The sequence below is a fragment of the Microtus oregoni genome, unplaced genomic scaffold (genome assembly GCF_018167655.1).
Source record: "Microtus oregoni isolate MIOR12 unplaced genomic scaffold, Mior012 000007F_ref0000211, whole genome shotgun sequence".
Classification (NCBI taxonomy): Eukaryota; Metazoa; Chordata; class Mammalia; order Rodentia; family Cricetidae; genus Microtus; species Microtus oregoni.
Window position 1 is genome coordinate 50,590,708 of NW_024543066.1, and position 10,839 is coordinate 50,601,546.

General features: G+C 40.4%; 1 protein-coding gene across 1 annotated transcript; it reads left to right on the forward strand.

Annotated features, from left to right (window-relative positions):
* Positions 1–8,822: 8,822 nt before the first annotated feature.
* Positions 8,823–9,615, forward strand: LOC121450805 (glutathione S-transferase P). The gene has a single exon (XM_041656104.1). The coding sequence runs from the start codon at positions 8,910–8,912 to the stop codon at positions 9,540–9,542; it is 633 nt and encodes a 210-aa protein (XP_041512038.1). The 5' UTR covers positions 8,823–8,909; the 3' UTR covers positions 9,543–9,615.
* Positions 9,616–10,839: the final 1,224 nt, after the last annotated feature.

Below are 10,839 nucleotides of genomic sequence, written 5' to 3' on the forward strand. Positions count from 1 at the left end.
GTCAGAGAGAAACCATGAAGCCACTGGAGACAGACACTGGGAACTTTAGCCTGTAAGCCACAGCCATGTGTCAGTACACAGATTACTAGAAATGGGTTCAATTAATATGTAAGAGTTAGTCAATAAGAAGCTAGCACTAATGGGCCAAGCAGTGTTTTTAAATAATACAGTTTCTGTTTGATTATTTTGGACCCAGGAAAAACAAGTGGCTCCTTGCAACATATCTTCACTTGTCTCATTTGTCCAGTGGTCTTCAGACTCCTTAGCTGGCTATCTTCATTCTCCTGAAAAGACAAAAAGAAATCCTGCACCGGCTCCAACTCCTTTTTGGCAAGTTATATCTGATCAGATGAGAAACATTTGTTATGGACGTCCAAAAAGCCTATTTCCACACTGACCAAAGGTCAGAGAGTAGGGACTTATTTCTAGTTCCTTCAAGATTATTGTGCTTCTACCTCAGACAAAGGTCCAACATACTTGTAAATCAGAGAAATATGTTCTTTCAATGTTATTGCCAGCAGATGTGGCTTATTGCCAGAACTTGGCCTCCTGGAATAGGGAAGTAGTTTTCTCCTACCTCAAACAAAAGATTAAGGAACTAAGTTCCAATTCCCTTGGGATTCCACCCAGGGAGTGGTTTGCCTACAAAGTGTTTTGATCTAGGGTGTAAGCATGACTTGTTTTGTTCTGGCAACCGAATGTTTAACTGTGAATGTAGCCTGTGACTTTCAATTGGTATGTTCATTTCCTTGTATCATGTTAGTGCAGTTTTTGTCTCCTACCTTTTGGGGTCAGGAGTATTTTAAGCAGTTGGAAATTAAACACAAATTTTTAGTATTCACTGAAAAATTCCCTCCCCATACTATCCTATATATTTCTCCATTTTATTATTTTCATTTGTGTCTTCATATTCTTTACTATATTTCTAATACCCATGCCCTTACCCTGGCAAGAAATATTTTTGTTGAGGCTGATCCCCGACAATTTGTTAGTCATATAAGTTAGTGTAGATTGAATGGTCATGCTGTTGGATTACCTCTTCTAATCAAAAGGTCTCTCTTTTTCAAATCTAATCTTTTAGTTGCTTGGGGAAGAGTTTTTTCAACAGTGACAGGAAATGACAGAACCAAATTTGACATGGGGTTCTCTGAGAGATCCCTCAAGGCCTTTCCCAGCAACAAAGGGTTACCTTGACTGTCTCTTGTTGATCTACATTCATTAGTCCAATGCCTGCCTCTACCAGAGCTTCTGCATAATCCAGAAGGGAAGGATATTCTGTTTGGACAATGCTTAGAAAAACCATTGTTTCTAGAAATGTCCTGTTTATAATCTCTTTTTAGATGACTTTGTTTACTATAATTGAGACATTTGACATTTTGACTTTTCTTCAAACCTCTGGAAATCACCTCTCATATCCAAGCATCATCATATTTATGGTATTCAATATTGGTTGTATCTCAGATCTATCCCTCCAAGGGTGCTAATCTTGCTTTTAATGGCCTAATTGCCCTTTTGCATTGTGTACAATCACTTTCAAAAGCCAGAAATTCAATTATTATTTGTCTAGCTTCTAAAGTTTGAATCATTGTATTTATTCATGAAGTCAGTCTTTGTACAATTTAAATATGCAGGAGTGGTTTTGAACATCTCTGGGGAGGGGTCATTGTTTGGGTGGCTTTCTTGGAGGAATCTGGACTGAGGCAACTCCCAGGGGAGGAGGCTTGGGAAGAAACTTTCACCCAAACAACTTGTGGTTCACATCAACCAAACAATAAAAAATAAACAAACAGTAAAACCCTACAAACCCAGAACCTTATAAATATGCAAATTTGGCCTATAATTTAAAATGGATTTCATATTGGTTGGGGAAAAAAACCTAGAAGGTGGGGAGTAGGTTCCCAGGGAGTGCTCTTGAGGGTCTATTTTCCCTAGGTGTTTCCTGTCTCACTCGCTGATCCTCTCTGCCTTAGCATTGAACTGTTCTGCTCTGTGCCCTACTCACCATGATTGACTAGAACTTTCAAAACCATGAGCCCAGGTAAAATCTTCCTCTTTTAATTTGTCACAGCTGTGATATGAGTGGGTGATGGGAGAAGAGGGGATAATGCAGTACTGTTGGTACTGCCTTCCTTGCCCATGGTCAAGCAGACTCAGGGTCTAGCCTCTCTGAAGTCCTTGGACTACTTGTTCTTCTTGCAGGGAGTTGTGCTCCATGAAGGCCCAGTTGAAAGTCTACTTATATGGCAGGCAGAATTCTTTGAGAAACAGAAACCATAACTGTAGGAAGAACAGGCCTTCTTTCACAACTCTGCAGTCTACTCATTGGTCTGTTATAGCACCTGCCAGGTTTAGCTGACGTCTGGGCTGCATACACTCAACTGCATCCTTTGGTAATCCTCCTTTTATGTTGCTACTGCTGCAGCAGTTGCTCATTGTGAGCAAGAATGGGGCCAAGAATTGAACAAGAGTGTGATTAATACATGAATTCATTCTGTTTGTATCTTTGGTGTGTATGCCAAGATTTCATGTTTTATACTTGTGAACTCAGTAAGATCAGATTTCTTTCAGCTAGGTTGTGGTGTAGCTCAATGAGAAAGATTCTAATGTACTGGAAATGTTGAGCATATGTGAAAGCGTAAGTCACAACCCCACACCAGTTTGGAATTATGATTAATAGAATGGTTATTTATTTAAAGGGGAAAAACTTACAGATCACCGTCCCAGACAACAGCCCTCTGTGCAATCAGGAAAGGAGCCTAGTAGCCGGAAGCAGAGCTGGAAGCAAGAGAGTGAGCAGAGGGCAGTCACTGCTTTTTTAAAAAGGGAGAGACTTTTTTAAAGAGAGAGAGACTCAGTGGGTTGGTATCTCAGCGGCTATTGGCTAAAGGAGTGGAAGGAGCTCCCGCAACACCTCCCCCTTTTGTTTAAGTAAGAGAGTTCTAAACCTACTACGAAATTATATACAATAAGTACAAATATCCTGTTCTAACTAGCTTAAGTCTTGTATAATAAATAACTTGCCAAGTCATGAGAGGAAAGTAACTACATTTATATAGTCTTCAACCCCATCAAAGATCTGAGAAGGGAAATAATGTTACCTGGGTAATTAGGCAGTGCAATTAAACAACTTCCAAAACATGCAACAAATCACAGAGACAACTGGCTACCTGGGCAACCACCCGAAGTCACGTTTGCAGTGGTGAAGCAACCAACTTTGGCTAAGGCCTAACATAACTGACATACCACTTTCAAAGGCAAGAACTAATAAGTAGCCTGAGCTAATGGGCCAATCAGTATTATAACTTATGGAGATCTCTGTGTGATTTTCTTTGGGGCTTGCTAGCTGTCGGGTACCAGGTGGGACGGAAACCCCAATGAACAGGCCCCCTCATGCTACAAATGGTGCCCATGTGGGCAACTGGATCCACATAAAGCCTGAGACAGCTTGGGAAGTAATTCTAGAACAAAATGACAGCATTGTGCATGTTTTCTTGGTAGCAGCAATTTCTTGGGTCTGCTCTGCTTGCTAGAGGCAAGCAAGCGCTCTCATCTAAGAGAGGCTTCCTGACTCAGCTTTAGCTGCAAAACCCTGCAGCTCTTTAAGAGGTCCTGCCATGAAACACTTAAATGGTGTTGATGAAAAGCTGACTGCACACTTTTCAGTTTTCAGTCGTAGCTGGAAAAAAGCTGCGCCATTTTAAAATACCGGCTTTCTGAGCTGTCCTGCCAGGGCAAACTCTCACTATTTCAGGTAGGCAGTCCTACAGAGTGTGGTCTGTAAGCGGAATGCTGCAGCTTGCTTGCTGGCAGGGACCTTGAAATGCCTTAGAGTTGTGGCAATAAAAATGGCTACAGCCAGCACCCTGAGGCTGGAAAGCTAAGGAATGGGCTGGATTCAGCTGCCAAAGCCATGGCTTTAATCCTCTCTAAAGACTCATGTGGTCAGAAAAAGAGAGATATACAGTAAAGAGAGATTCAAAGACGAAGAAAACCTCTAAATGGTTTACAGTGTGTTAAAAATATATGAAGGCTTAAAAAAGGGTTAAAGTCCTTAAAAATAAAAAAGAAAGAGAGTAGTAGCATGTGGTGGTACACACCTTGAATCCCAATGCCTGGGAGGCAGAGGTAGATGATTGACCTCTGTGACTTCAAGGTGTGGTAGCACACCTTTAATCCCAGTGCCTGGGAGGCAGAGACAGGCGGATCTCTGTGACAAAGATACACAGAAACACTGTCTCAAAAAGCCAAAAATTAAAAATAAAAGAAATAGAGGTTAAAATAAAGTCACATAAAGATGAAGAATACACAGAGAATCTTGATACTGTATGTAATTATGCTCTCTGAATTGTTTGAATGCTGAGCAAAGGGAGGGAGAGATGAAATTGGAGGGAGGATCAGATTGTTGGTTGCATAGTATACTTTCTGCGGTTCTTCCACATGTGAGGGACAGAGCTATGGCTGCCTGGAGAAAACTGATGTGAGATGTGACTTTAGTTATGTAAAAATTATACAAGGTCACTCTGAGCCTTATCCTGGTTTTATAGGGAGCAAAGATGTTATTGAAAAACAAAGAAATGAGGGAACCAAGACAAGAGTTTTTGTTAAAACAGCTGGCTTTTTATAATGCCAGTGAAGACTGCCAAAGATTAATCAGACCTCAAAAAGGGATGGGAAATACTATGGATTTTCATAAGTCATATAGAAATGTGGGGGCCTATAAACATAGAGCAAAATTAGTTGCTTTAGAAACCTATGTTGTTCAAAAACAGATGTTGACAAAGTGTTTCATATTAAAGAAACAATATAAGTTACCTAACAAGAGGCCTTTAATGAGCAGCAATCAGCTGGCTGCTGTCATCTAAGAGTTGTTCCAGGCGTGCTCTCATTGTGAGTGGGTCAGTCATATCTTTGTGATCTCATGCTGTGACACAGACTAAGGAGAACCTATGGAGGATTCAGGTACCTCTGATCTTAGCCTTTTGGTGCACCCTGACTCTCCATGATCTCTTTCAAACTGTTTTGCTTTCCTCCTTTCTTTTTTATCTTCATCCTCATCTTACTTTCTGTCCATCTAGAGAAAGATTTCTATTAGCAGGGGATCTTATTTCAGTTGTCCTTGTTCTGCCATAAGAAATTACAAAGTCTGTCTCTCTGTCTCTTTTAGCAAAGATGAACATTTCTGAGAGAGTTGGCTCTTTGACTACTTGCTGTAGTACTGAGGAGGACATCAGTACCTTGGACTGAACAGCCCTGCAGGAATATGCCCTTGATGGTGATGTTGGAACTTTCAGGCTAATTCTCTTCTCTTTTTGGTTTGGTCCTCCCCATCTGGATTCTAGGCATCTCTGCTAGGGATTCTTTTTTAAATTTTATTTTGTAATACATTTCTATTATTTAAATAAAAATTTAAATTTAAAGATATTTTGATAAAACTCTCCTTCCCCAAGTCTTTTCAGATTCTCTTTCCCTTCTTACCCACCCAGCTTTAAGTTCTTTCTCAGAAAACAAAAACACAATACTATAAAACTCCTCAGAATAAAGAAAACAAAATAAAACCACACATACATAAAAAATAAAAATTAAAACAAAAACCTCCAAACTGTAATCTAGGGACAGCACATACCAAGAAAACCTGGAGTCTATTATGTGTTACTAAATGACTCTTGGACCTGAGGCCTGACCTGGAGTTGTTGACATACCCAGCGTCACTCTATTAGAAAAAACTGATTTTCTCTCTCCCAGAAGGTGTGACAGTTCAGTTGACACTACTTAGTGGTTAGGTTTCATTCATTCATTCATTCATCCATCTATCCATTCATTCATTTTTTAAAAAGATTTATTTATTATATATATACTGCCTCCATGTATGCCCACACACCAGAGGGCACCAGATCTCATTACAGATGGTTGTGAGCCACCATGTGGTTGCTGGGAATTGAACTCAGGACCTCTGGAAGAGCAGCCGGTACTCTTAACCACTGAGCCATCTCTCCAGTCCCCCATTCATTCATTTTTTTAATTATAACAAGATAAAACAAAAACTATCACGTCAAAATTGGACAAGACAAACCAACAGAAGAAAAAGAGCCAAAGAGAAGGCACAAGAATCAGAGACCCACTTGTTCACACACTCAGAAATCACATAAAAATACTATATTGGAAGCCAGATATATATGCAGAGGAGCTGGTGGAGACCCATTCAGGCTTTGTGTATGCTCCTTCAATCCCTCTGACTCCATATGAGGGTTTTTCATGCCGATTTAGAGGGCTTTGTTCTTCTAGTGTCCTCTATCTACTCTGACTTTATATATTTTAGATATTAGTCCTCTATTGGTAAAAAAGTTGGTAAAAATTCTGGGTCTTAATCTCTTCCTGCCTCCTCTTCTGCCAAGTTCCCTGAGCTCTGAGGGGAGGAATTTGATGGCAACATCACATTTAGGGCTGTGTAATATCTGAAAGTGGGTCTCTACATTTGCTACAGGAAGAATCTTTCCTGATGAAAGCTGAACAAGACACAGATCTATGAGGATAGCAGAATATCATTAGGAGTACTTTTATCACTACATTTTTGTTATTGTTATTTTATTTTTAAAGACCATTAATATTTTGATTTACTCTATATCACCAGACTATCTAGCCTCAGGTCTTTGGTCACACAAAAAGTGTCAGGTATGGGTTTCATCTTGTGGAGTGTGCCCTTAAGTCAGATCTGTTATTGATTGTTTTTTTTTTTTTTTTTTTTTTTTTTTTTTTGCAGCACCATTATCCTAGCATATCTTTCAGGTGGCCATCATTGTAAATCAATGGGTTTGTGGTTGTGGCTAGTGGTTATGTTTCTCTTTTAGTAGCACACAGAGTGTCTTCTTGTAACAAAGAAGCTAGATTATGGGAATGGAGGCTCTATGTAGACCCATCTCAACTTCCCCATGTTCAAGGAATTGTATTGATGTTGTCTTTATCAATGGGGCCTTGCTTTCTGTATGTGGAGAAGCACCTATTGTCTTGGCAGCAGTGTGGGTTGTTATGGGATTCTTATCCTTTGTCCAACAACTCAATTATATGTAAACCAATCCTGGTACCATAAGCTTTGTTTGCTGATGAGATTGGCCAGTTGGGACTCTTTCTACCCAATTTTTGGGCATACTTATTTTAGGAAATGTTTAAGTTTCTATTTTACCTCACAATGTCCCTTAATTTTAATTTTCAATAAACTTGTTACAGTCTCAGTATTGCTGTGACCCTTGCTTCCCATGTCTGGTTAAGATGGCATTTTTTTTACTGGCCATAACCAGATAACCCTGGTTTGGTAAGTGAGCACTGGCACTTACAGATGGCGCCTGGAACAGAGACCTGGAATATAAAAATTTAAAAAAAATCAAAAAGGAAACGGTAAAGGTTAAAACTGGTTAAAGGTAAGAAACTCCTGGTTTGTGTGTGTGCAAATATAATAATGCAGGGGATTAATTAATCAATTAGAAGTAAAAAAAAATGAAGGAGAAAGGGTTGAAGGAGCAACATTTGTTTGCAGAAGTTCTATGAACTTGGCTGTTGGATGAAAGCGTTAAAGCAGGCCACCAACAGTTGGTGAAGTTCTTGGAGTTCATTAGCAGACTTCAGCCTTTCCCTTCTGTGGATTCCATTAGGAAGAGCAATTAAGGGAGAATTAGATAGATGCAAATGGATGAGAAAAAATATCCTAATTCCTAGTGATGCTTTTCAGCTTTGGGACTAAAAACAATAATGGACCAAAGTGACACAGTTGAAATTAAAAATGAAAATGATCAGGAAAAACTGGGGATAAAGGAAAATTAGAACCTGAATTTCTATTATCTAGTATCTCTTTGACAAAGTTGGCTGCCTTCCTTTCTTCTTTGTGTTAGTTTTACACACACCCCACATGCACACACACACACGCACATGCACACACACACACACACTCCAATTTCTTCTGCTCCTAACACCTATTGCTGCAGTGCAGTTCCTGATGATATGCAATATGGGATTAACCTAAACTATTGGCCAAATGATGTTGTAATTAATATAGTTTCTGTGTGACTATTTGGGTCTGAGCAGTTGGGAAATGAATGAGCAGTCTTTGTTTACAGATATGGAAACATCTGTTTTTTTTCTGCTTTGCTTCATCTTTTCCTTCGGTTGTTAGGGAGGTTTCCTGCACTCCTGACCTTCCAAGAGAATTAATTCCTTTAAAGTCAAAGTACAGGTCTCCCAGGGAAGAGACTTTTTATCGAGTTTGAGAGATGAGAGAGGACGTGAAAGGATTTTCTCTTTTCCCTGTCTGTAAAACACCCAATTCTGATAAACCAGGGCAAGTTAAAAATTATACACCCATTTCATTTAAGTCTTCTTAGGATCTGAAACAGGCTTTTGCTCATCTTTTTTCCATGATTGGTTTCTTGTTTTGATTGTGTACAGCCTAAACTCATAAGAACTTTACTTATATGACCTTTCTTAACCTTCAGAGCATAAATTGTTGACTATTGCATCAGACTTCAGTCTGCCTTATTTAGTGACTTCACTCTCCCAGGTTCTACTGCTTCTGAAGTGGTGACAAGTGACACCTGGAAAGGAGCCTGAGGTCAGCTATGAGGTAAGAGTATGGAGACCCTCACAGATGGAAATGAGTGAGAATGACAGGCAGAAACCAGGGAAGGCTTTGCCTTGCATTGAGCTATATTTTTTAAAGGAGGAGGAACACAATTATTAAGACCACAACTCTTAGATTGCTTGCAAGTTGTTCATGATTAGAACCCCTCGTTTCCAGAAGAGACTTTAGATGAAGAAGTGTGGGACAGAGTCCAAAAGAATATTAAAAAGGGGCTGGCGTCCACACCCAAGATCCGTTACCGTCTACGCAGCTCGGAATTCGTGCCTCCGTCTACGCAGCAGCCATGCCGCCGTACACCATTGTCTACTTCCCAGTTCGAGGGCGCTGTGAGGCCATGCGCATACTACTGGCTGACCAGGACCAGAGCTGGAAGGAGGAGGTGGTGTCCATAGATACTTGGATGAAAGGCTTGCTCAAGTCCACCTGTCTGTATGGGCAGCTCCCCAAGTTTCAGGATGGAGACCTTACCCTGTACCAATCTAATGCCATCTTGAGGCACTTGGGCCGATCCCTTGGGCTTTATGGAAAAGATCAGAAGGAGGCTGCCCTGGTGGATATGGTGAATGATGGGGTGGAAGACCTTCGCCTGAAATACATCACCCTCATCTACACCAAATATGAGGAAGGGAAGGATGACTATGTGAAGGCCCTGCCTGGACACCTGAAACCTTTCGAGACCCTGCTGTCCCAGAACCAAGGAGGCAAAGCCTTCATCGTGGGTGACCAGATCTCCTTCGCCGATTACAACTTGCTAGATCTGCTGCTGATCCACCAGGTCCTGGCCCCTGGCTGCCTGGACAACTTCCCCCTGCTCAGTGCCTATGTGGCACGCCTCAGTGCCCGGCCCAAGATCAAGGCCTTCCTGTCCTCCCCTGACCATTTGAACCGTCCCATCAATGGCAACGGCAAGCAGTAATGTAGGGAGAGACCGGAGCTGCCTGTCCTCCTTTCCCCAGCACTAATAAAGTTTGTAAGACTTAAAAAAAAAATATTAAAAAGGCATTCAAATTAAGGAAAATTGATCCTTGTTCAATTTTGGGTGTCTTGGGCATTAATCCTGACTGTTATCAAAATACATAAGAAATATAAATGATTATTAATTATGAGAAAGAGGTGGCTAATTTCTTGCATGAATATAAAGAGGATATTCAAACTTTAAGATTAGAAAAAGACAAACCGGCTGTGGTGGCACACCTCTTTAATATTCCAAACCTCAGAAGGCAGAGAGACAGGCGGATCTCTGAGTTCGAGGCCAGTCTGGTCTACAAAGTGAGTTTCAGAACCGTCAAGGCTACACAGAGACATCCTGTATCAAAACAACAACAAAAAACCCAATCCCCCCCCCAAAAAAAAACCCCAAAAACTTAAAATAAAATAGTCAAAAGGGGTTTTTCCCCATTCAGGCAAAGTCAAAAGTAACCACAAAAAACACCATAAACCGACAGCTATACTGGCAACAGCTCTTCTGTTCCCTTGCTGTCTCCTCTAGATGTTTATCCTCCATTGCTGGAAGATGATCCTGAAGAATGGGGTGAAGAATTTAATAATCGGGGCTGGAGAGATGGCTCAGTGGTTAAGAGCACTGCCTGCTCTTCCAAAGGTCCTGAGTTCAATTCCCGGCAACCACATGGTGGCTCACAACCATCTGTAGTGAGGTCTGGTGACCTCTTCTGGCCTGCAGACATACACACAGACAGAATATTGTATACATAATAAATAAATAAATATTAAAAAAAGAATTTAATAATCACTACAATCATGAGTTCTTACAGTTTTTTGTTGAAGACTTAGGACAGCCTATGAAAAAGCTAACTGTATAACCTAGACAATCTATGGCATGGCAGAGAAAAGGAATTTGTTTTCAAATTCTTCCCCAACTTCATGAGCTTCACTTAGTATTTCCAGTGCAATTTCAACAAAACCAGGATGTTTGTTAGGGATATGACATGCATATAATGAAAGATTTAAAAAGACTTGGGTTTCCCATGGACCTAATAATGCTCCATATTGTTAGGAGTATCTTTTTGGTTATATAGCAGTAATGCACAGTAATTGCCATATGGTTTTCATATAATTGCTAAAATATTTCTTCCCCATTTCTTTAGTGCAAATGTGCCTTATAAATAAAGGCCATGAACAACTTCAACAACAAGGATGAGAGGTAATTCTGGAAATGTCTTATATAAAATGCTGCCAGGGACTGGCAGATGGGT

Excerpts from the sequence above, each read along its gene's own strand:
- LOC121450805 (XM_041656104.1), top strand. The coding sequence starts at position 8,910 with ATGCCGCCGTACACCATTGTCTACTTCCCAGTTCGAGGGCGCTGTGAG.